Here is a 27,453-nt window from a genome sequence, read left to right on the forward strand (position 1 = left end):
TTCTTCAGCATAGCTTTTCTCTGGGATCTTTTCAATATCAGAGCCCTGATGGTTTAAAAAATTGACCAATCCCAAACCTGACACATAGAGCTGACACAAAGAATTTAGAACTAAATTGTTAACATATTTTATGATATTTAGTTTCCTCCTTAGTCAGAGAGGTGTGATTAAACTTACTAGTCCAGCCATTGGAGCTGGCTAGAGCTCCTTGAACAAGACAAAAAAAAAAAAAATTATAAGAATTTACAAGCTTAATTTTAATCTTTGTGTGAAATTCTTTAATAACAGAATTAATCTTGTATGGATGGCATTTAGGATAGTTTGAAATACCATCTGCTGTGAGAGAGCTCAAATGCTGTGTTTTCTGGATGTGCTGGAAGAGGTCAAGTCTGAATTCCCCTCCAGACCTAGGATTTGATGTGTAGACAGAGCGTGCAATTTTGCAATCTGCCGAGCCAGAAGAGGATTTAATACTACATTCAGAGCTGTACTCAAATTGTCAAAAAATGTTCAATAAAATAACATTGCAAATCACACTCAGTTAAACTAGCTGGCAAAGGTAGCATGACAAAATTGAGAAATAAAACATATGAGACGTAGTGTTATTTACATGTTTTCAGGGCTTACACCCTGGGTGGCTTGCTATTTACAAGACGGCAGTTTCCACCCTTCCCCTCTGCTTTAAGGTTTGATACAAGGCCAAGTTCTCCATCTGACTTCATATGACTGTGGTCGAGTTCAGATTATTATTTGTCACCACTTTTCACAGCAGACAGGAATGCAGCAGAGTGGGGGAGAAGGGGGAGGAAGAGAAAGAGATTAGGGGACTAAATCTGTAGAAGGTAAACATACCTGAGACAGTCACAACAGTGAAATATGGAGGTCGTATGGCTGTCAGATGCTCTAATTTTAGATAACTGTTGAAGGAAAGAGCATTTTAGAATACTCAAAATATTTGCTGCCACTGGGGCAAAAAAAGTCATTTGGTTAAGCCTTATTATGCACCCTCTCTGAAGATGTTTTACAGAATTCTAAGCTTCTTCCTTAGAAGCTAATAGGAGATCTGGCTGAAAGATGACAGATCATAAAATGTGTTTCAAATAAATTAAGACTTGGTTTGACAGAGAGTGAAAGATATCCACCAGAACAGATGAATCAGTATAACAAAAGCATTTTTAAAAGCTAAAAAGTGACATTCCACCAATATAAAAATATTAACAAAAATAATGATAATGGGAAATTTTAAAGTAAAGGCAAAGAGCATTTTTTAAATGAATACAGAACACAAACTCTATGGGCAGCCATCATTTTAATGGTTTCGTATGTATTAACCTAACAACCTTGTGAGTTCTATTGTGTAAAACTGAGGAAACTGAGGCATAAGGGAGGTTAAATATTAAGCTGGTGAATGATGGACACGAGACTTGAACCTGGTCATTCTGGCTCCATCCTACATAAACCATGGCAAATTATGAAAGGGAAGAATACAAATACTCTCTCAGTAAAGTTTTGCAATGGCAACAATACTCTATCGTGAATTTCCAAATTACTTAACATGTGATGTAATTTCTGATGTTACTATCACTGATCAACTGTATCAATTTCAAATAATAGGTAAAATTTGAAGAAGGGAGCTAGTGTGTGTTGGCTGTATGTTGTGCTCTATGACTAAGAATTAGAACAGAATTAAATTACTTTATACGAGCCACTTCTATTTTCTTCTCTGAAAATCCAAGGTTATAATTCTCATCACACCAACAAGTTATTGATTGGGACTGATCATTTCCCTTAAGAATTGATTAGCGTTTGGGAGAATATTAGTCTTCTGGAAGAATCTTTATCATTACTTTATATTGGCTCATAGTTTCACAGTTGATTTCTTGACTTCATAGTCCAGCCAGGCTTTCCTGTCATTGAGTTAATGTAACTCCAGATTAAATCAGAGTATTAAGCTGGATTCATTTGCTTGAGCTGCACAACACAGATCTTTTCCCACCAGGGAAATGGTTTTCCCACAACTTTGCCTCATCAGCAGAAGCCTTGACACTCCAATAAGCTGTGGATTTAGTGCAGGTGTGGTGATGCACCTCTCAGCATAATCTGGTCACCAAGAAGCTGAGCCTGGGATTTGTACTGAGCAAGATCATCAGCATCCTTTGGTGGGAGACACATCACAAAGGTGAATCCAAGGAGACTGAGTGGCTGGTTACATAAATAGGTAACCTGATGAAAAGAAATGTTTCCCCTTCTGAAAAGCATGGACTCTGGTATAAGGTGGGGAGTAGGTACCTACCTACTCAGTTAGGTAGCCCTTGGTTGGCTGTCAGCTTCACACCTTATAAAGCAGTGATCATTGGTGTGTTAATAACCCTCTCTCAGCCTGGGTTTCCTCTTCTTCAAAAGAACTGTTAACAGCATTAACGAATTGTGGATGTCCACCACAGTGCATGATACAGAATAGGAGCTTGATATGTATATACATATACACATACATATGTGTATATATATATATATATATATATATATATATATTTTAGTGAAAAGATGCTTCTCAACACATTCAACTATTGGGGAAGGAGTGTAAATAAAATATTTTTGAAGACTCATAACTAATTAGACATTAGTTTTTAATTAATCAAAATCCATTTTGGAAGTCTGAATCCTTAGTATTCAACTTTTGAAAAAGGACTAATTTGAATTATTTTGAATCAATGGAGTTGATGAGGTTGTTAAATTTCTGCTTCATTTTAAAGATCAAAGTTACATTGACTCTCCAGGTTACTCTCAAAAGTAAACCAGGGCTGTATCTATAGTATTTCCTTACGTTTAAGAGATGAGGTTCTGATTTTTTGGATAATTTTGGCCAGAGGTCATAGAAGTCTTTTCTCTTTGTTGGCATTAAGCTAGAAATGTTCCTCACTCCGAGACTAGCACATTAGTCAAAGGTTACTCCACAAAATTAAGTCTTTTTTTAAATAATGATTTTTATTTTTGCCATTATAGCTGGTTTCATTTAGTCTTTTTTACCCTTTATTTATGATAAAAATTAAATAATATATCAACATTACTGCCCTCTTAGCTTTCTGCTAGTGAAATACCTTTCCTTAAAGAGTTTCACACACATCTACACTCATGACCTGCTTGCTCCCCACAGTAATCTTAAGAAGGGTGGAAGGAAACAAGTTTGACTGTGTTAAAGATCAGGGAAATAAACCTGGTCATTGCTTCTTCCCTGGCAAGGAACTTTCTAGATTCACAATCTCCAATATGGTAGCTACTAGTCACATGCAACTATATAAATTTAAATTTAATTGAAATTAAACAAAATAAAGTTTTGAGTAAAATACACTAACCACATTTCAAGTACCCAATAGCCACATATAGCTAGTGGTCACCATATTACATGATCCAGGTATAGAAGTTTCCCTCATTTCTAAAAGTTCTATCCAGAAGCATTGCTAAATGATTGCCAGTAAAGATATCTGTTTGTAGTTTCTCTTTCTCATTGAACATACTAAGATATAGGCTTCTTTTTTCTTATTCTTTAAGAGGAAGTATGCAAAAATACTTACAGCACAAAATAAGAGTGAAAACAATCTCATGCCTTAATTTCACCCCTTGTTTTGTCATTAATTATTTCATGGAAATGCTCCAACTTTGTGGTCTTATGTGGTAACATATTCTGTATTTTGCAGAGGAAAGAAGCATGGCCACCTGACAGTGATCTCAGTTAGTTGAAGCAAGCTTGTTTTCCTGAGGGGTACATGATACATTTCACCTCTCAAGTATTTCTGCTAGTCAGTTGAATACATAATAATGAGAACAGCAAGCCAGGAAGGGACAGGGTGCTCCTGGTTGGAATTTCTCTGGTTTTGCTATTTCCCTTTTCTTACAACCCAACCAACCCTCATCTAAGCCTCCTACCTTGTTATTCTTCAGTGTTCACCATAATGGCAGGATTGGTTTGGCTACATGGCAAAGAGAAGAAAGAATACAGTTTTTCTGAGGGCTGAGAAGCCTCTCTCTCTCTCCTCTCTAGATGAAGGCTAATGAAGGCTGAGAAAATGTTGGTCTTCCATGCCCTAAGCAAGTGCTATTCCTTCATTACCTTGTATCTAGAGCCTATTACTCCACTCTCTCAGAAAATGCCCAGAATGGTCTGAAGCTGCTTATTTTTTGGTAGTATATAAAATTCTGGATCAAAAGATTCACCACTAGCACAAGAGGGAGGGGGAGAAAAAGGAGTATTTTTTACTTCCACTTTTCCCACCACTGTGAATAAAATTCACAACCAATCTCAAAAGAGTTATCTAAGAGATTGCGGATATTTATAATTTTTTTTTAAGGTCCTACCTGTACCATATGAAAGTTCTCAGGCTAGGGGTTGAATCGGAGCTGCAGCTTCAGGCCACAGCCACCACACATACCACAGCCACAGTAACACCAGATCTGAGCCACATCTGTGACCTATGCTGCAGCTGGCAGCAACACCAGATCCTTAACCCACTGAGCGAGGCGAGGGATCAAACCTGCATCCTCATAGATACTAGTTGGGTTCTTAACCCCCTGAGGCACAATGGGAACTTCTATAATAATGAGTTATGTTCTGTGGCAAAACCCCAAGGAGAAACACTCCAGGCAGAAAGCTAAGTAATGGTCAAGAAGCAAGCAGGTCAAAGCTTAAGCCATAAAGAATAGGATGTGAAAAGGAAGCAGCTGGATGCCAAACAGGTATACACTAACCCATTGCAGACTGTCAGGTTGCTTAACCATTTACCAACTTTCTCATTTTCTCAACCCAATCAGACTTAATCTGCACTTGATCCTGTTAGCATACCTGTTCCAATGACTGAAACCACCACCAATGACTTGAATCTATTCCTACTGTACTGCGTGTGTTCCTAGTACCCAAAGTGAAATTTATCAAGGGATTTTCCCATAGAGACTATTACCTATAATATGGAGAACTGATTATTTGGGTGCAAGCACAAGAACAAAGGCTCACTTAGCAGCGTATATCAAAAGTCTAGGCAAGAGATGACAAAGGCTTTGGTTAGGGAGGAAGTCATGAGAATGAATGGGGAAAAAAAGTAGATGGATTCTAGGTAAGTCTTGAAGTAAAGCTGAAAAGTACTGAATTTGAAGGAGGGAGGGAGAGAGAAGAGAGAAATGGGGAGGGATGATATTCGTCACGATGGAAAATGTTAGAAGAGACAAAGACTTCTGGTTGGTCGAGGTGGGGTGAGGATGAAGAGTGCTGAGTTTTTTTTGTTTTTGTTTTTGTCTTTTTAGGGTCACACCCACGGCATATGGAGGTTCCCAGGCTAGGGGTTGAATTGGAACTACAGCTGCTGACCTATACCACAGCCACAGCAATGCCAGATCCAAGTCATGTCTGCAACCTACACCACAGCTCACAGCAACGCCAGATCCTCGACCCATTGAGTGAGGCCAGGGTTCGAACCCCCAACCTCATGGTTCCTAGTCGGATTCATTTATGCTGAGCCACTACAGAAACTCCAAGAGTGCTGTTTTTGACCTGTGAAGTACCATATCTAAGTGGAAATATTAAGTAGGCAGTTGAATATAGGACTCTGGACTTAAAGTTGGTGACCTTGAGTTTCTACAGAGCATGTAAGGCTCTGGAATCTGAAGAGATCACGTAGAAAGAAAATAAAAAATGAGGGCACCATGGGAGTTCTCATCATGGTTCAGTGGGTTAAGAACCTGATATAGTGTCTGTGAAGATTCAGGATCAATCCCTGACCTCGGTCAGTGGGTTAAAGATCAGGCATTGCAGATGTGGTTCAGACTTGGTGTTGCTATGGCTATGGTGTAGGCTGGCATCTGTGGCTCTGGTTCAAACCCTAGGATGGGAACTTCCATATGCCACAGGTGTGGCTGTAAAAAGAAAAAAAATTTTTTTAAATGAGGGAACCAACCCCACTGCATTTACAGCTGAAGCCTATGTAGCACTGCATGATGGGTTATAGAGGATTTTTGGGCTTCCCAGGTAGATCACTTAATGTGTATATTAGAGAATATGCATCTCAAATTCTAATGAATAGAGATAAAACACAGTTCTGAGCACAGAATTCCTCATGTGGGGAATCACTAGCACAACCAAGGATTTATATTAGGTAGCATCACTGTGGCACTTTGGAAGAATTCAATTCATGAAAAAGAGATGCCATCTCACTTGTCAATAACTGTACCTGGTTATCTGGACCACTTGGAATCTATGCCTGGAATTCTCTTTAAAAATCTGATTTGATATTTCTACCTAGTTTACCTCATTTTATCCAACTGCTACCAACATGTCAATTTTGATTTGATACAAAGTGTAAAAAAAAAAACAAAACTCTGTTCCCTGCTTTATGAGAAAAAAAATTCTAAGAAAGATAAAGTGTGTTCTTATTTTTAGCTGTCTAAAAAACCATGAACATATGGTTTGCCTGTAAAATTACAATGTAGAATGAATTCTAAAGAATAACTCCCTGAGACAATAGCTAAAATTTTACTCCTTGAATCACATTTAAAAAAAATGATTAAACATTTACATTTTTGGCAGTTATGGAAAGCAGGTAAAAAAAAAGATTTAAACAATTACAGGGAAAGTATATTCCATAAATGTAGTGCTTTGCACAGTGTCCAGTGGTTCTAACTTTTTAAAAAATTTTAGATGATTTTTATTTTTTTCATTGTAGCTGGTTTACAGCGTACTGTCAATTTTCTACTGTACAGCAAAGGTGACCCAGTTACACATGCATATGGTTCTAACATTTTTAGACATGAACACCTACCCAAAAGAGCAAAAACTCAAAATTTGTTACATATATATCTTGCCACAAGAAATTTTCTATAAACTGCTTCAGTATCTGAGCTGTGTTAAAGTCAGTGATTTGCACATTCTGTGGCTTCAGTTATTTCTGTTTAAATCAGCTCCCAGACTTCTGAGAACTGAATGTTCGCCAGGATTGAGTCAAGTTTTCCTACCTTTTGAATGAGTTTGTTCCTTGATTTCTGTATACTTCTCAAAAATACAAGACCAGTTTGCATCGCAGTTGGGAGTCCAAGTTAGATTTAGAAAGACTATCAGATATCCTTTGGCACTGTTATCACCAGGACTCTCATACCACATTGCTCTGAATGTCCCCTGATCTGACCCAAACCCAAACCCTCTCCTCTCCTCACCCATCACTCCTTCTGGGCCCTCTGAAGCTCCTATTCTTGATTACAAAACCCTATGCATACAATCTTTTCTCCAAACTTTCTCCCTCCCTCTTATTGTAACAAACCAGAAGGACCAGGACCTATGAGTCTAGTATTTACCCTATAGCCCACTCACCTGGAGGCTGTTTCTCACTCTTATGGCCAGGTATTTTTGGCACTACAAGAAGTTATTTCTCATATAATTTTCCTTATGTCCTTCCCTATTTACACTCTCAGAGGGTCTTGTACATTTGGAAGCATATCAATTTAGTAGTGTTCTTATAGCTATGACTTAGTCATCCTAGTAGCAGACAGACACAGAGAACAGACTTGTGCTTGCCAGGGAGGTGGAGGGGAGGGGGAGAGGGAGTGGGATGGACAGGGAGTTTAGGGTTAGTAGATGCAAACTATTGCATTTAGAATGGATAAGCAATGAGGTCCTACTGTACAGCACAGAGAACTATATCCAATTTCTTGGGAGAGAGCATGATGGAAAAAAGTATGAGGAAAAGAATGTGTGACTAGGTCAGAATGCTACACAGAAAAGGACACAACACTGTAAATCAAGTATATTCTAATAAAAAGAAAATAACATTTAAAAATAAAATTAAAAAAAATAAAAATTAAAAAAAAGGAAATACAGATTCATTTTAAAGTGTTCAGAAGGCTGGCCACTGTTCTATGAGAGTTCTTTAACTTTCTTCTAGAACATCATTTAGAAACACAGCCATTTTAGCTAATCCTTTAAATTAGGAGTCAGATTCTGTTAGTTTAGGATTAGTTGATTTATTATACTGCAAGTAGAATAGCTGATTCAATTATTTACTAAATCGATTATATACTGAGTCCACACACAGGCTAGGCACTAGAAAACACCTTCAGGATACAACAAACAAGGCAGATGTGGGCTCTTCCTTCAGAAGGGTATATATATATATATATTTTTTTTCTTTGCATGTTATATAATCATTAATAGTTAACAAATTATTACTTACAAATATCAACTAACACAAAATATTAGTTAATTCCACATGTATTCTACAGAAAAAGCCTGGCGTGCAAAGTCCGGGGGCGGGGGGAGGTGGAATTTAAAGGGAATAAACTTGGTGTTCCCGTTGTGGCTCAGTGGTTAATGAATCTGACTAGGAACCAGGAGGTTGTGGGTTTGATCCCTGGCCTTGCTCAGTGGGTTAAGTATCCGGTGTTGCCATGAGCTGTGGTGTAGGTCACAGACGTGGCTCGGAGCCTGTGTTGCTGTGGCTCTGGCGTAGGCCAGTGGCTATGACTCCGATTAGACTCCTAGCCTGGGAACCTCCATATGCTGTAGGAGCAGCCCTAGAAAAGCCAAAAAGACAAAAAAATAAAAAAAGTTTAAAAATTAAAAAAAATAAAGGGGATAAACTTGTTAAGAATGGGGTACTTCTGGGAAAACTAGATGCGAGCAAAGAAAATCTTACCAGCTCTTTGTATTTAAATAGACAAATGACTGATGCTCAAGTTGCCCCTGCATTATGGCAGACTGGGGTGTATGAAAATGAGTTTATTTTTCAGTTAACTAAAGGGAACAATTCTAGTTTTGTCTGGCTTTAAAACAACAACAACAACAAAAACTCTGGCAGTCACATCTGTGAGTTTTCATGTATTCTTTCTGCCTACTTACTATCACGCTGGTGGTGATGCCTACGAGTAAGTGGATTCACAACACATTGGCTCTCTGCTTTGTTAGGAGAGCCTTTGGAGACACAGTAGTTGTTTACGGGTCTGTAAACAGAAGACTAAGGGCTAAGTGCTTGGATCTAACAATTCTTTTTCTCTTGCCATTTCATACATGTTTTTCAGGTTTCTATATATGGCTTTTTTCCTTATTCGGGATTTATTATGCAAAGATGATTTTTTTTTTAATTCAGTGAATGAATACTTCTTTTTTTAAATTGTTCTCGAAAGCATAGATAGCATTTCCTGACTCCATTCAGTTTAACTGTCAGGCAAAGAAGTTATAATTATAGATACCCAGCTCGGTGCAGAATAACGCCAGCCGTAAGGACATCACTCTGGTTTTGATTTCAAAGCAATCACTGAGTAAGCCTCCTTTGAATTGCAACATGAATCAGCATTTAGTGAAGCTGAATTTAAACCTCCACTCCAGATTCTGAGTGACAGAGAACTTCTAAATAGGGCACTATTTTTTCTTAGTTTTAGGTATCTGTGGATTTACTTGGCTTCATTAGACAATAGGGGCTTTGGTTGTTATATTTTTAACATTCCTTAAAATAAATCAAAGACTGTTCCCATTTTGGATGAGGATTAGTATGGTGGAGGAAATGAAGAATTTACAAGGGCCGAGTATCCAGGGATTATGCACCGGGCTCTGTGCTGGATTGCCTCCGTTAATGCTTTTTTGGTTGTGTGTAATAGAAACTGGCTCTGGCTAGCTTAAGGGAAAAAAGTAAGTGGTGCTGGCATATTGGAAGAATACTTGGGTAGCTCAAAGAATCCAAGACTTAGGAAAGGCAGCTATCAGGGGACTTCTGACCTTAGAGTTAGGGTTCATGACTGTCACCCTAGGCTAAAACAGTTGAAGTATCCCAGCCCCGTCACCCTTCACAAGAGGCCCAACTGGTCTTCACCTGTGGATCAGCCAGTCAGTGTCAGATGGGCAGAGGCATACTGTTAAGCCAGTTGTCTGTGGGTTACCACACCTGTATATGTGAGCAGTTCCCAGAGAAAGGGGGCTTATTGTGAATGGGTAGACATACCAGTGAGGTTTACTCTATGGGGCGTTTTACAAGCTTAATTTAATTTTCACAAAAAAGCCTATAAAAACCACTATAAAAATGACCTCACAAACAAGAAAACAGACTCAAATTGGTTAGGCAACGTGTCTGGTGTTCCACAGTTAGAATGTGGCAGGGCTAGAATTTCAACTAGGCTTACAGAGTTCCCTGCGGTCCTAGTGGTTAAGGATCTGGTGTTTTCACTGCTGTGGTGCAGGTTTGATCCTTGGCCTGGGAACTTCCACATGCTGTGGGTGTGACCCCCCCAAAAAAAAGTTCAAAAAAAAAAAAAATCCAGCTAGGCTTGTAAGAGGGGGCTAGTCTCCTTCTTAAAAGATTAAAATAATGTGATAAGACAACACGGGACAAAAACTTCCAGATAATGCTTCGTGGAGAGAAATCAGGTATCTCCAGCGTAAAAGAAAGAGTAAAGCCACCTGTTGAAAGCTCTAGGGTTGAATCCCAACTCTGCCTGGTTATCATGGGCAAATAAACACCTAATAAAGATGGATGTATCATATCCTTCACAGGGTTATTTTAACTTCACAGGGTTGTCAAGATAACATGTGAAAAAAAAATACTTGGCACAAAGCAGATATAGCAGATGTTCTTTTTGTGTGTGTGTGGAGGAAAGAACTCTTCTAATAATGAAACTTCAAGCATGACTAAAAATGGAGTCACAGTTTGGTGGTGGCTTTGTCAATCAAAAGATCTAATTACTCTCTGTCTTTCAAAATAGTGCCTTATTTACCAAAACACAAAAGTAGGAAATGCTATATAAAAAGAATTCAGGAAATCATACAATAGGTGGGGAAAGTTTTAGATACAAAACGTTGATTAACATTGAGACTTTGGGCTCACATTTCAAGATATTTGTGTTTTGGTCACAGCACAATGCTTATCATCTAATTCATTTAGTGAATGCTACCCAAGATGGTTTAGGTCCTTGTGACAACCAAGAAAAAACAGAATGCAGTTCTTAATGTGGAAATCTATAATATGAAGACCACAGAAATAGAGTATTAGCTAATTCAGTTTGGAAGAATTAATGTATCGAATAAACCTATGTCCATATGATTATCTTCAGATATCTTTAAGGGTAACTCTGTGGTGAAAAAAGTACTGAAGCAATCCAAGAGTTTATTATTTTGCATGGTGGGTGTTCTGCAAATATTCACAGACTGATCAATATCAGTTTGTTCCAAATTACTTCAGACAGCAATTCGTCTATGTCAACAGCAAAGTTGGAATCCCAAGTGAAAGAAGAAAATAACCACTCTGCTGGTATAGGGTGAAAGACAGCTGTAGACTGCTAATAATCTCTTGATATTTCCACTATCTCTGGATCTTAGTTTCAGTGATCTGTTATGCTTCATTTTCATCTAATTCATATCTGAGTAACTTGTAAAACATTTGAAATTTGATGTCAGAGTCAACTGATTTTAAATACAACCATCATATTGTGTTATTGACTTGTTTCTGAATTAAGAGCCCTTTCTCCCCTTTTTTACTATGCTGCATTTCAAGTCAGTGGCCTGCTTCCTTTAATTTCGTGTTTAAATTTGTAAGAGAAAACTAAGTAGTTATTAACATTTAAAGATTCTTGGTTAATATTATTATAAGTATTTAGGAGAGGTATATATTAAAAATGTCATCATCCATGGGTAGGGAAGTTCTTTGTTTTTTGTTTTAGTTCCACGCTAGGGGCTGAATCTGAGCTGCAGCTGCCAGCCTACACCATAGCCACAGCAACACAGGATCCGAGCTGCATCTGAGACCTGCACCACAGCTCACGGCAACACTGGATCCCCGACCTGCCAAGTGAGGCCAGGGGTTGAACTTGCATCCTCATGGATAATAGTAGGATTCATTTCCACTGTGCCACAATCGGAACTCCCAAAGAAGTCTGAGTAAGGAAATTTTTTAACAAATAATTTTAAAAGGATTAAAAAATAATAACAAATAAGATTTGAGGCTCTTTATTACACTGAGAAGTCCCAGGAAAGTACAAAGCCCATGAAAATAGGAGCATTTCAGAAAACAAGACAAGAGGTTTGCAGATATTTTTAATGACATTTTAGTTCTGATGTTTAAAAAACTCATGATTTTACAATGAAGCACACTGCTCATGAATTAAGTGCATTCTGAAGCACTGGGAAAGGATTTCACATCTCTTATATTTGAACCTGAATTTCTATAAATGTCTAACTTACATTCTCTTTCTAGAGATTAAGTCCATGATATAATTCATAAGAAAAATGATTTCATTGATTCAGAGTGACTTTAAAGAACAGAAACAGGAAGTAAGCACATAACACACATATACTCATTTCAGTGATACATCAGACTGAAGTTGAATTAATTTAACAATCCTTAGTGTTTGAATGGTTTAACAATGAAAATACATAGATTCTGCTGCAGAAAAGAGGTTTGATGATATCAGGATGATTCTCTGTCATATCAGTGCTTTATATCTAAGTTACACGTATAAATAAATGATGTTGAAAACTATACAGTTTCTAGCCTCAAAATCAAATAAATGCATGATTACATTCGAGAATCTTATCAAGATTCATTGTGAAATGAAAGTAAAGATACTGATTATTTTTGCCAAATACAATCTAGCAGGCCACCAGAGGCTATAAAGTTTACTTAATTAACTTTTGGTAATGTGGCGGTTTTTCAATGGTTATGGGGTCACATCATACTTTCTGTTGCTGCTGCTATAATTACTAGTAAAATAATAGTAAATGTAAAGGAGAAAACAACAGAAAATAAACTAGATCTCTTGCAGTTCTTCTAAATATTGTTTTGGTTTATCCTTGAAGTGGAAATCAATTTTCCAAGGTTTGGAAAGAAAACAAAAGCATCTTTATAATTCAGAGCATGTATTTCAGAGGTCTAATGATTTATCCATTGCCAGTGTGGGTTAGCTTGTCACGTTCTCTTTATTCAATGTCAACTGGTTCTGTAGCTATTAAAGCACTTAACTGTTTCTGAGCACAGGAGAGGAACAGTTCCAAACTGGATAGGCTTCTTTGGCGGATGACTTGATCAAGCTGTTGATTTTTTTGTTTTTTTAAAGAAAGAGAAAGAGAAAAAATATATACTTAGTTGAGGGATAAAAACTTATGCCACAGAAGCCCCCTAGAGAAACCTTTTCAGATGATGACTGAGAAAATCAAATCGTGCTTTAAACTCAGAGACAGTGTAGTCACTCTTTCTATTATCTAAGATGAGATGATAATCACTATAATTTTATAATTGATGTTGGTATTCAGCTGTTGGAGAGATACCATAAATTTGATCAGAGTGATTTTAGAAAATATAAAATAGTATAACACCAGTTCGTTTTTTGGGATTTTTTTTTTTTTGTCTTTTTAGGGCCACACCCATAGTATGTGGAGGTTCCCAGCCTAGGGGTCCACTTGGAGCTGTAGCCAATGGCCTATGCCACAGCAATGCAGGATCTGAGCTGTGTCTGTGACCTACGCGACAGCTAACGGCAACACTGAACCCTTAACCCACTGACCGAGGCCAGGGATCGAACCTACATTTTCATGGATGCTGGTCATATTTGTTTCCGCTGAGCCATGATGGAAAGTGCCCAGTTTTTTTTTTTACTTAGTGAATTTTATGACATTTATAGTTGTACAATGATCATTATAACCCAATTTTATAGCATTCCCATCCCAAACCCCTAGCCCATCCCCAACCCCCCAATCTGTCTCCTTTGGAAACTGTGAGTTTTTCAAAATCTGTGAGTCTGTATCTCACAGACTCACATTTTTGATATCATGACTGGTCTGGAAAGTGCCATCAGCATGCAGTGGGTAGAGGCCAGGTTCAATGCCAAACATTCCATACTGTCCAAAAGGTTCAGAGTGCTGAGATGGGGATACCCTCAACCAGGATTTTTATTAGAAATGCAGAAGTTCAGACTGACCCAAGACCTACTGAATCAGAATCTGAATTTCAACCAGGTCTATAAGCATGCATGCACATTAAGGTGAGAGGTGCTGCTCTAAGGCACGAAGCAGAGGCAGAGGCTCTCTTTGCTCCAGTGAAGGCTGGTGCTGTCTAGGAGAAATGGCTTGTTTGTGCTCAAACCAGATTTTGTGATGTTGGTGACTGTTAAGACCTTCCCTCATTTCAAACACCAGTTTTTTGTCTAGTGGTTTATTTCTTTTATAAGAGTCAAAAAAATCACATGAATCCTTTATAAAAATACCAGTTCTTAATGAATATACAGGACAAACATCCATAAATATCATAAAAATATAACAGATGCAAAAAATAAAAGAAAAACATAGTAAAAGAGCATAATTACATCACACGTAGAGTTTAGAAAGGATAAAGGATAAGTAAGGACATAAACAATTTCCTGAAATTAGAGAAAGTTCTTGGGAAAGGGGTATTTCAAGAAATATCTGAGGGAGTTTCCATTGTGGCTCAGTGGTTAACAAATCTGACTAGGAACCAGGAGGTTGTGGGTTTGATCCCTGGCCTTGCTCAGTCGGTTAAGGATCCAGCTTTGCTGTGAGTTGTGGTGTAGGTCGCAGATGTGGCTCAGATCCTGCATTGCTGTGGCTCTGATGTGGGCCGGTGGCTACAGCTCCAATTGGACCCCTAGCCTGGGAACCACTGTACACCACAGGCGCAGTCCTAGAAAATGCAGAAGGACCAAAAAAAAAAAAAAAAAAAAAAAAAGACAAACAAAAACTGAAGAACTCCCTGGTGGCCTGTTAAGGACTTGGCTTTGTCACTGCTGTGGCCCAGGTTCAAACCCTGGTCCAGAACTTCCGCATGTCAAGGGTGTGGCCAAAAAAGAGAAATATTTGACATTACTAAAACTTAAATTTGACTTGGTCTTCCTGCTGAGTTAGAGATTTTTTATTAGGATTGTTTTAATAATTAGAACATAGTGAAAATCCTAGTGGTTTAGTAATAAAAGTTATATGACCAAGAACTTTTGGGATGGTAAGGATTATTGAACACATCAAAGAAAAATTTCTAACTCTTTTGCCCTAAAAAATTGCACATTATATAAAAATAATCAACGACAATATATTGCCTATAGGTTACAGAACAATGGAAGAATTTAAAAGAAAGCCCAGTAAATTCCATTTCACAAATACACCTGTTATATTTATGTAAAAGTTGACATACTCTTCCCCAAAGCTCCTCCCAACATAAAAGAAAAAAGGGAAATCCAAACAAGAATTCTCTATTAAAGTACACATTTACAATCCACTGATAATCCAAATGACTGAAAAAATGGAAGATTACAATTCTGAATTATCCTAAGAATTATTATTATTATTATTATTATTATTATTCTTTTGTCTTTTTAGGGCCACACCTGAGGAATATGGAGGTTCCCTAGCTAGCGGTCCAATTGGAGCTGTAGCTGTCTGCCTATGCCACAGCCACAGCAACACCAGATCCGAGCCACGTCTGCAACCTACACCACAACTCATGGCAACGCCAGAGCCTTAACCCAATGAGCAAGGCCAGGGATCGAACCCGCAACCTCATGGTTCCTAGTCAGATTTGTTTCCGTTGCACCATGACGGGAACTCCATAATTATTCTTTATTATCTTTTTTCCTTGTGATTTGTTTCTTCCTCAGATGATAACTTTAGGTGAATATATACTTTCTGCTTACAAGTCTCTATTAAACAAGACAGTTGGGTAAAACCCTGGTGAGCAGAGAGCTTGTCTGTCTTGCTGACTCTTGTACCCTAGCTTCTAGAAGAGGATCTGGCACATGTTAGACACTCAAAAAATATTTGCTGAGATTGAATGAATCGAAAAATACTTAACCCTAATGGAACAAGGCAATCCAGTAAAAAAATGATTAATATGCTTTTAACTCTAAAAGTGAAAACATGCTTAACCTAATCTAAAAGATATGGAGGAAACTAAAGTTGAATTTTAAAGGTTTGTTTTAGTATGTGTAAAACAGACTGGAATCTAATTATTTGCAGTTTTAAAAAAATTATTACATTTTAATAGTACAGAAGAATATGCTAAAACCCAGGTCCAGTTCATTCCTAGTGGTTTGTGCCTATTTTGCATGCTCTCAAGCATTTAAAGATAGGTCTTTAAAAATATCTGGTCCAGATCTTATAATTGTTAACTATGGGAGGGTTTACATAATCACCCTGTTCCACTGCCGATACTGGAAACTTCTCCTATATCATTTTAAAGAAATTGCTTGACTATATTCCATGCTTTATTTACCTATTCCTCATTGACAGACACGTAAGTAAGTTTATTCCAATTTTGTCTTATTTTTGGAGCAACACTGAAACCTGCAACCTGAGTGTACTCCTTTCAGGAAGACGGTTAAGGGTTTCTCTCAGACAGATTCTAATACATGGAAATTTTATGTCAGAAGACTTGCATATTTAACTTACTATTATTATTTTGCTTTTTAGGGCTGCACCTGTGGCATATGGAAGTTTCCGGGCTAGGGGTCCAATTGGAGCTGCATCTGCTGGCCTGCACCACAGTCCACAGCAACTCCAGTTCCAAGCTGCGTCTGTGACCTACACCACAGCTCACAGCAATGCCAGATCCTTAATCCACTGAGTGAGGCCAGGGATTGAACCCACATCTTCATGGTTACTAGTTGGGTTTGTTACCGCTGAGCCACAATGCGAACTCCCTAACTTATTTTTAGATGTAAAAATTATGATATAATTATGGTTGAATGTGTTAGTATGTTCATATGGGCACTATGTGAAGAATAGACTGAGAGGAGAAAGACAAAAAGCAGAGAGATTATATATATATGGCAGTCAGGAAATCTGTGTAGAACAAACAAAATTAATGAAAAAATATCTCGTAAGTAGAAAAAGTAATATTTATGCTACTTCTATGTAATTGACATAAAATATGGTCAATGGACTGATTAGACATATACTTTTCTTTTAGATGTCAGTATTTGTAATTCATTTTTACTGTCTGTGCAATTGTTTTCATTGTTCCAGAATCCAAGGAAGCCTACAGCATTCTTGATAGAGAAAGCCAACCTTTTCATTAGGTGTCCTTGTCACCTCATCCATTCATGTCCAGTGCTTTTTAAAAATTATTTTATTTTAATTCATTTTTATTGAATGAAAGATTCTTTCAATTCTATAGTGCTTTACAATTTTGAAAACTTTCACAGAGACAGTTTCATATAATCCCACAATAGCCCCCCTTTCCCCCTCCTACCCCCTTAATGCCCCTCCCCTCTCTCTTCCATTTCCTTACTGGTAACCACTAGTTTGTTCTCTACATCTGTGGGTCTGCTTCTTGTTTTATTCACTAATTTGTTGTATTTTTTAGATTCCACATATAAGTGAGATCATATAGTATTTGTCTTTCTCTTTGTGACTTATTTCACTTAGCACAATGCCTTCTAAGTCCATCTATGTTGCTGTAAATGGCAAAAGTTCATTCTTTTTTATGGCTGAGTAGTATTCCATTGTGTGTGTGTGTGTGTTTGTGTGTGTGTGAGTATCATATCTTCATTATCTGTTCACCTTTTGATGGACACCTAGGTTGCTTCCATATCTTGGCAATTGTAAATAATGATGCTACGAACATGGGGTGCACATATCTTTTCAAATGAGTATTTTGTTTCGTTCAAATCTATACCCAGGAAATGGAATTTCTGGGTCACATGGTAGTTCTATTTTTAGTTTTTTGAGAAACCTCCATATTGTTTGCCACAATGGCTACAACAATTTATATTCCCACCACCAGTGTATGAGGATTCCTTTTTCTCCACATCTTTGCCAACATTTGCTATTTGCATTCTTTTTGATGATAGCCATTCTGACAGGTGTGAGGTGGTAGCTTACTGTGGTTTTGATTTTCTTTTTCCTGATGATTAGCAATGTTGAGAATCTTTTCATTGCCTGTTGGCCATCTGCATCTTCTCTTTGGAAAAATGAATATTCATTTCTGCTTTTCTTTTAATTGGGTTGTTTGTTAGGATTTGCATATTTTAACTGTGATAGTTACTAACAAATTGCTTTCTAGAGTGAGAGTACCAATTTATCAGTCCCATCTGCAGTGTATGAGAGAATAAGCTTTCCCTGTTTTCTTTTTTTAAACAGTTGCATAGTTTTCCATTGTTTCTTTCTTTATTTTTGTTTTTTTAGGGTTGTACCCACAGCATATGGAAGTTCCCAGGCTAGGTTGAATCAAAGCTGCAGCTACTGGCATATGCCATAGCCACAGCCATGCAGGATCTGAGCTACATCTGCACCTATGCTTAAACTTGCAACAACGCCAGATCCTTAACCCACTGATAGAGGCCAGGGATTGCACCTTCATCCTCATGGATACTAGGTAAGGTCTTAAGCTGTTGAGCCACATGGGAACTCCTCCCTTATATATTTATAATTTAATATATAATGGATTATTTTCTTATTATTTAAACATTGTTCTATTGGCAGACATTTGGATTGTTCCTAATCTTTTACTATTATAATCAATGCTATAATGAACAGCCATCAACAAAGATCTCTGTGTACCTATGCTATAGAATAGCATAGCATATATATCATACAGAAATTATTACTACAGAAAATAGCATAGCATATATCTTACGGAAATTGCCATGCTACTTCTATCATAAACCAAGTTTCCACAATGCATGAATCTGTCTTTAGGCTCCTTATTCTGTTCCCATAGACAATTCACCTATCCCCACACAAGTACAATTCTGTCTTAATTACTACAATTTTGTAATACATTTTAATATATCACATATTACCTATTAGTAAATATTGTAAAAAATTGAATTTAAAAAGGAAGAAGTCTGGCTATAGATAGTCTGATACCTGTTTTTTCATAAAGTGCAAAAACCAAGTAAAAAAAGTATGTTATTTTGGGTTATGTCAATAGATAATAAAACATTTCCTTTTAAGGCAAGGAAATTATGCCAATCAAAATAGGGTCGTTGTATCTGGAGGGTAGAGTCAGGAGGAAATATGTAGATTTATTTTGGAGGTGGCTTCATGGGTGTTTATTTTACCATTATGGTTTTAACTTACGTACATGTATCATACACATTAGATTTAATAATTCGGAGTCTTTTAAAAGCCCCACCCCTGAAAACAATCAGGATTTCCAGTATAAAAACACTGATTTAATAACTTGGGTTTGTGAATGTTGGATAGAGGACAGACTCTTCCTTTTGAGGGCATATAACACAAACTCATAATGTGTAACTAGCATTTGACCTGTGATTGCTGCTAAATAACAATCATCTGGATTTATGCATCTGAGTGAATATTGCTATTTTTTAAAAATCAAGGATATGTATAAGGACAAAAAAGTTTGACAGATTTTTTTATTTTTTTTTAATTTTTTTAATTTTTGGCTTTTTTTTTTAGGGCCGCACCTGTGGCATATGGAGTTTCCCAGGCTAGGGGTAGAATCAGAACTGCAGCTGCTGGCCTACACCACAGCCACAGCAACACTGGATCCGAGCCATGTCTGCCACCTACACCACAGTTCACGGCAACACCGGATCCTTAACCCACTGAACAAGACCAGGGACTGAACCTGCCCTCATGGATACTAGTCAGGTTACTACTGAACCATGACGGGAACACGGAGAGATTTTTATTTAAATAATGTCTTGCTTGTGTTAAAAGTCACTCTGGAATCAGGGACTATAAGGTGATGGATGAACTAGTTTGGGGTTTAGGTAGCTGCAAGGTTCACTTCACATCTTTCCCCATCCCCTCCCCAGAACTGTCTGAAGGTGAGAATCCATTAAATAAACAGGAGTTCACCACTTTAAGGAGCAGCAAGGTGACTCTGACTCTCTGAGGAAGAAGATAGGCTGCACCATCGCAGATCTAACCTTCCATTTTGGTGGGTGCTTTCTGGGCATGGTATGTAAGATCACGTCTGTGAGTAGGGCACTTGAAACCTGTCTCCTATAGAATATTAATTTGTATCCTCATAATAAAATTATACTTTAGTGAATAAGAGCAGAATTGGCTTATTCACCACTACATTTCTCTAGTGCCTGAAATGGTGCCCGGCACATAGTAGGCACTAAATAAATATGGAATAAATGAGCGAATGAAAGAATATATGAATACTCCTAAGCAGACTTTCTCCACTAAATTGAAGCCTCCTTCCTCAGTGTCTCTAAATGTTCTTTTATCCTACTAATTTCCTTTCCTAGAATTTTGTCCACATCTTGCTTTTCTTTAAGAAAACACTCTTGATACTCTGTCCTCTTCAAATCCTGGCTAACCTTGTGAAGTTTTCTTTGCTACACTCTCCACAATGATCTCTTCCCCATTCTGACCTTCCATTGGACACCTACTTGTTCTTTAACGATTGTATGTGTCCCTTCAAAAAGATAACAAACTTCTTAAAGACAAGGGCACTATTTGTTTACTTTGGGGGTAGAGATCAGTATTATAAAAAATGAGAGTAAAGATTTGACAGAGAGGAGGGGGGATCTTTTGGGTGGGATGATTAGAGAAAACTACTTGGAAAATATGGTAATTAAGAGACTTAAAAGAAGTGAGGCATTATTGGTTCTTTTTTATGGCTGAGTAGTATTCTATTGTGTATATTTACTACATCTTCCTTAATCATCTGTCGATGGACATTTGGGTTGTTTCCATGTCTTGGCTATTATGAATAGTGCTGCAATGAACATGCGGGGTGCATGAGTCTTTTTTCAAGGAAAGTTTTGTCTGGATATATGCCCAAGAGTGGGATTACTGGGTCGTATGTAGTTCTACGTATAGATTTCTAAGGTATCTCCATACTGATCTCCATAGTGGTTGTACCAGCTTACATTCCCACCAGCAGGAGGGTTTCCTTTTTTCCACACCCTCTCTAGCAATTGTTATTTGTGGACTTATTAATGATGGCCATTCTGACTGGTGTGAGGTGGTATCTCATGGTAGTTTTGATTTGCATTTCTCTACTAATCAGTGATGTTGAGTATTTTTTCATATGCTTGTTGGCCATCTGTACATCTTTCTTGGAAAAATGTCTATTTAGCTCTTTTGCCCATTTTTCCATTGGGTTATTGGCTTTTTTGTTGTTGAGTTGTATAAGCTGCTTGCATATGCTAGAGATTAAGCCCTTGTCAGTTGCATCATTTGAAACTATTTTCTCCCACTCTGTAAGTTGTCTTTTTGTTTTCTTTTTGGTTTCCTTTGCTGTGCAAAAGCTTGTCAGTTTGATTAGGTCCCACTGGTTTATTTTTGCTCTTATTTTTGTTGCTGAAAAAAGACTGAACTGAGAAAACATTTGTAAGGTTGATGTCAGAGAATGTTTTGCCTATGTTCTCTTCCAGGAGTTTGATGGTGTCTTGTCTTCTATTTAAGTCTTTAAGCCATTTTGAGTTTATTTTCATGCATGGTGTGAGGGTATGAATGAAGTAATGCTATTTGCAGCAACATGGATGAAACTAGAGACTCGTACTGAGTGAAGTAAGTCAGGAAGAGAAAGAAAAATACCATATGATATCACTTATATCTGGAATCTAATATAGGCACAAATGAACCTTTCCACAGTAAAGAAAATCATGGACTTGCAGAATAGACTTGTGGTTGCCAAGGTGGAGGGGGAGGAAGTGGGGTGGTTGGGGAGCTATTGCCTTTGGGATGGATTAGCAATGAGATCCTGCTGTGTAGCACTGGGAACTAGGTCTAGTCACTTATGATAGAGCATGAAAATGTGCAAAAATAGAATGTGTACATGTATGTGTAACTGGGTCACCATGCTGTACAGTAGAAAAAAAATTGTATTGGGGAAATAACTATTGAAAAATTATTACAAAAAAAAGTGAGGGTGTAAAAGAACAGAACAAAAACATCAGGAAGTAGAGTTACAAGGCAGATGAAACCACAACAGAAAAGTCCAAAATGTTGGTTCAGACTTGGTTTGAATGACTACTGGCAATAAACCCACTAGGATAGGAGTGAAATGAGTGAGGGGGAGGCTGGTAGGAGAGAGGCCACAGGACTAGACAGTGGCCAGAGCAGGCCCAGCATCAGATGCGAAGCCACTGGAAAAGGTTGAGCAAGAGCATGACATACTCTGGAAAATATCACTATTGCCTTTGGAATGGATTAGCAGTGAGATACTACTGTGTAGCAATAGGAACTATGTCTAGTCATTTATGATGGAGCATGATAATGTGAAAGAAAAAGAATGTATACATGTATGTATAATTGGGTCACCATGCTGTACAGTGGAAAATTGACAGAACACTGTAAACCAGCTATAATGGAAAAAATTAAAATAATTACAAAAAGAAAAATAAAGTCAGGAGGCCAGAATGGGGAGTTCTCAGTCCTTATGATAGCAGAGACCAGTAGGAAGAAGAGAGACTTCCTCTTTCAAAAGACTTGAAGCAACTTTAGGACAACAGTGATACCAAAAATACATGTTTAGAATGACTGACTCTAAAAGATTCAATATGATCAGAAGAGTGATTTGAATGAATAGGCAGTACCAGTTGCCTCAAACTGAAGCTCTGAAAACGTGGGTCTAACCCCTTTACCAGAATATTCAGGGGCTACTAGTCATGTCCCATGAAGACCCTCAATCCAGGGTTCACATTTCCTTTTCTCTCTGAGAAACTTTTTCAACATTAAAGCGTATTTCAAGTCTATCTGAATATTTATACAGTTAATAAAATATCAACATACAAAGAAGTTGTGTAACTTTCTAGCAAGCACAAGATGAGTTACAGATGCTATTTCATGGTAAATGAAAAGCGGGTATAAAGAGTCTTAAACCCTATTGGCCACAACTAAAGAATTGCGATTTTTGTTTTGTTTTTGTTTTAAGATGTCTTAGGGTAAGTAAATTCTCTTTTTTTGAATCATCTAAAATAAGTTCTACATATTTGGGCAGTTCTCCCTTTTTATCCCAAACTACCATGGAATCCACTGGGAAATGGGAATACTCATTTTTGCTCTTCGCTAAATCATTTGGGCAGAATAAACCACCTTGGAAGACAATAAATGTATTCCAGACTTGAATGGGCAGACACACCACCTTGGAATACAATCTCATTCCATCTTACAAGTTAAGCAGCAGCAGTTGGCCAGAAAAAGATGCACTGTGGTAGTAAGTGAATGCTTTACTTTTACTTCCCTGGTGGCAGGGGCACTAGACTTTCTAGGGTAAGCTTCCATGTGTGAAGCTTAATGAATATGAAAAGAATTCTGACAACAACTGCTTTTCTACTAATTCAGATAATTTCCAAAACATTTTAAAAAGGCCATAGATTTAAGAAAAATTTAGAACAAAAGTAAAGGTAATTAGAATTGTATAGTACAGTAGTAATTGCACAGAAATCCTTCCTTAGAGCCCTGATCCATAAGGTTATATTTACTTATTAATAAGTTCCATACCCTACTTTATAGAGTTCAATGACAAGAATTTATCTCAAATAAAAATAGGAAATGACTGGCCAATGGGGACCTGCTATATAGCACAGGGAACTCTAGCCACTATTCTGTGAACATCTATGTGGGAAAGGAATTTGAAAGAGAATCACTTTGTTGTACAAAAGAAATTATCGCAACATTGCAAATCAACTATACTTCAATAAAACTTTTAAAATGAACAAGAATTGGATTGATTATGGAAAAACAAACTGATCTGAATATGACATTCCACTTAAAGTTTTAACACAATTTGTCACATGTTCCCAATCCATGAACAACATTTTTATACATTTTTTCAAGATATTTGTTAGTGCAAATATCACAATCTATAGGATGGCATTTTTGTAAATTAAATAACATAAAAATCCCAAATATTGTTAAGTAAGTAACAAGTTGTTCAAGTACAACAAACACAAACTTGTATTTTCTTCAACCCAAGTTTTAAAGATTTTAGCAATCCTTTTATGTCAATCTAAGGAGCAATATCTGCCAGTTACTATCTATAGCCCCTTTTGTTTTGACTTTCAGCAATTTAAACTTTACCTTGTTTTTTTTTTTTTTTTTTTTTTTGTCTTTCTTTGCTATTTCTTTGGGCCGCTCCCACGGCATATGGAGGTTCCCAGGCTAGGGGTTGAATTGCAGCTGTAGCCACCAGCCTACGCCAGAGCCACAGCAACGTGGGATCCGAGCCGTGTCTGCAGCCTACACCACAGCTCACGGCAACGCTGGATCGTTAACCCACTGAGCAAGGGCAGGGACCGAACCTGCAACCTCATGGTTCCTAGTCGGATTTGTTAACCACTGAGCCACGACAGGAACCCCTAAACTTTACCTTGTTTTAATGTAGGAGAAAGAATTAATGACCTCTTGGATTCTTGTCTTCCTGTTTGATCTTAAAATTCTCAAGTGACTTATATACTTTGCCTTTTATGTTTCAGTCTACAAAAGCAGGCAAAGGACTATCTGCAAGGCTTATTCTTGAGCTCTCTGCACACATATATTGAACTTGATTTACAGTGCAAAGTGAATAACCTTGTATTGCTGGATCAAGTCAGATCTGTTCCTTTTGAGAATAGTGTTGCTATTACTACGTGCCACGCACAGGTGAACCTCCTGAGATGTTGTATTAGTTATCTATTACTGTGCAACAAATCACCCCAAACTTAGTGGTTTCAAACAAACAAACAAACAAACAAAAACGACAAATATTTATCATCTCCCAGTTTTTGTGGGCCAGGAAACAGCACAGCTCAACTGAGTGCCTCTCACTCGTGGTCTCTACTGAGTGGTTGCAATCAAGTTGTTGGGTAGGCTTTGGTCAACTCAAGGTTTAACTGGGGAAGAATCTGCTTCCAAGCTCACTCAGTGGCTGTCAACAGGCCTCAAACCATCTACTTCCAACAGAGCTTATGTGAGCCTATCCACAAGGCTGCCTAATAACCTAATAGCTGACTTCTCCCAAAGCAAGTAATCCAAGAGAGAATGAGAACACCCAGACAGTGAGACAGCACCCAAGACGGAAGTCACAATCTTCCTAAAAGCCAGCTTTACTTTGTCCAGCCCAGGCTCAATGGGAGAGAATTCCATAGGTGCAGGATATCACTGGAAAAGATCTACTGTGTATTATCTCATTTTGATTCTCTTGAAACCAACTTTACTTTGTCCAGCCCAGGCTCAATGGGAGAGAATTCCATAGGTGCAGGATATCACTGGAAAAGATCTACTGTGTATTATCTCATTTTGATTCTCTTGAAACCCTTTAAATGAGGCCACTGAGGCTTAGAGGTGTTATGACTTGCCCAAGTGGCGGGGCCAGGATTCAAATGCAGGTGTATGTCTCTAACCTACAGTACCACAATGCCTTCTCAGAGAACTGCACTTATGGCTGGGGGCCTTGGCACTATATCAATTTTGCTGTAACTATGTAAAGGTTTCTTGCATCGCATATACTAGTGCAAAAACTTGTCAAAAAGTGCCCAAAGCCCTGTAGATAAAGTTATCAAAACATGTAATTATCATCTCTTCCTAAACAGTAAGTTCAGGAAGGTTTCTATTATATTAGCATACAAATTATTCCCTGAAAATGCAACAGAAGCATTTAAAGAAAAACTGGTACATTAAGTATGCCACATATGCCTTGACTTTATATAAACCTGTAAACCTCAGTGGCTGAATATAAGAACAATAGACTACTTCCTTCTAGGTCCATAATGAAAGAAAGGGAAAATATTCATAAAGGCATTGTGTGGGATGGATCTTACCTTGGAGTACCTGAGGCTTTGACAATCTCTGCCTGCTTATCTTCACCTTTTCACTACTGACAGAAGGGGCTAAGTGCAAAAAGATGGGCTGCTCCACAGCGCAACAGCTGGGATACACACCTGATTCCCATTAGGAAATCCTCAGCATCCAAAACTGAGCCAATGGAACAAAGCACCATTTAATCAAATGGAAGTTAGTGAGGATAGATTTTTTTTTTCCTTCTCATTTTAAATAAACAGGGTGGCTCTTCTTCATTATTCAGGATTTTACTGTGTGTGTTTGATCACTGAAGCCTTGAAAAAACATAATAACATCTGTCTGGCACATTTTAAAACAAATTTATCCTACTGAGGGAACCAAGTGGGAAAACACCCTGTCAGTCCTCTTAAAATCCTAGCTGGATTGAGAAATGTCAGAAAACCCCAACCTTCCTCCTTGTAAACAAGTAAAGGAGGTTTGGTTTCAATTAAGAAAGCTAAATTTGGTTATTATTGCCTAAAAATGGCCATACCACCTGCTCAAAGATGCCATTTGCAGCAACATGGACAGAACTAGAAACTCTCATACTGAGTGAAGTAAATCAGAAAGAGAAAGACAAATACCATATGATATCACTTATATCTGGAATCTAATATAAGGCACAAATGAACCTTTCCACAGAAAAGACAATCATGGACTTGGAAAATAGACTTGTGGTTGCCAAGGGGGAGGGGGAGAGAGTGAGATGGATTGGGAGTTTGGGGTTAATAGACGCAGACTACTGCCTTTGGAATGGATTAGCAATGAGATCCTGCTGTGTAGCTCTGGGAACTATGTCTAGTCACTTATGATGGAGTACTATAATGTGAAAAAAAGAATGTATACATATATGTGTAACTGGGTCACCATGCTGTACAGTAGAAAAATAATAATAACGTATTGGGGAAATAAAAAAATAAAAATTAAAAAAATTAAAAAACAACAAAATTAAAATAAAGAAACAAAATGTGTTTATGTTTTTAAAAACAAAACAAGACAAAATAATAATGCTGGATAACAACCAATCAGAAGATATGAGAAGTAAGTCAGGTATGATGGCAAAGCTTGAGAGTTCTCTCTCAAGTATCCATCTGTCTTCTCTCTCTTACTAATGAAATTCCAGCTTAGTTCCAGAAACAATGTGAACACCCTCAAGGTATCATTCCCAAGACCCCCTTCCCACTGCAGGGACAGCTAAAGAGATGTGAGGGCAAGTCATGGGGTAGGAGCTCCACAAAAGTTCCCTGACAGAGCAACAGACACCTGCCCAAATGCTTTTCCCTTCTGGCTTCTTGCATTTTCCTTTCTTTCCCATGACAAATGTGTTTACTAGAGCTCCAGCTGCCGTTTTGTAGCCTTAATGATGTAAGCCAGTGCTAAATACAAAGAGTACAAAGACAGAAAATCCTGAATCTTTTTTTAAAATTAATTTATTTTTTATTTTTTTCTTATCAAGTAGTCTTCATTGTAATCAATTGTTATTTCCCCGATACGTTTTTTACTACTGTATCTAATATATGACACAAATGAACCTTTCTACAGATCCTGAATCTTTTATGACCTTGTTAAGCTTATGTAGCTTTAAACTGCTGACTTCTGGTCTTGTTTATGCCATTATTATTTCTACCTTCTGTTACTAGGAGGCAAATATAACCCCCTGTGATAAAGTTGACATCTTTACACTCTGTGTATCTACTTTTATAACAGAAACAAAAGTTTACTTTTTTTAAGAATATATGCTC

General features: G+C 37.6%; 1 protein-coding gene across 5 annotated transcripts in view; it reads right to left on the reverse strand.

Annotated features, from left to right (window-relative positions):
* The window catches only part of CCDC91 (coiled-coil domain containing 91), a 379,139-nt gene that overhangs the window by 16,009 nt on the left and 335,677 nt on the right, over positions 1–27,453 (reverse strand). For 2 of the 5 annotated variants that reach the window (XM_047787308.1, XM_047787310.1), the window contains exon 13: positions 11,950–13,045. The exons of 2 other annotated variants lie outside the window; for them this stretch is intronic. In XM_047787308.1, the coding sequence (XP_047643264.1) occupies positions 12,935–13,045 (111 nt within the window). In that variant the 3' untranslated portion in view covers positions 11,950–12,934. Of the gene's footprint in view, positions 1–852; positions 918–11,949; positions 13,046–27,453 lie in introns of those variants that run through there. One more of the 5 variants, XM_047787311.1, reaches the window with a different exon arrangement.

Source organism: Phacochoerus africanus, chromosome 7 (genome assembly GCF_016906955.1).
Source record: "Phacochoerus africanus isolate WHEZ1 chromosome 7, ROS_Pafr_v1, whole genome shotgun sequence".
In the NCBI taxonomy this organism is placed as follows: Eukaryota; Metazoa; Chordata; class Mammalia; order Artiodactyla; family Suidae; genus Phacochoerus; species Phacochoerus africanus.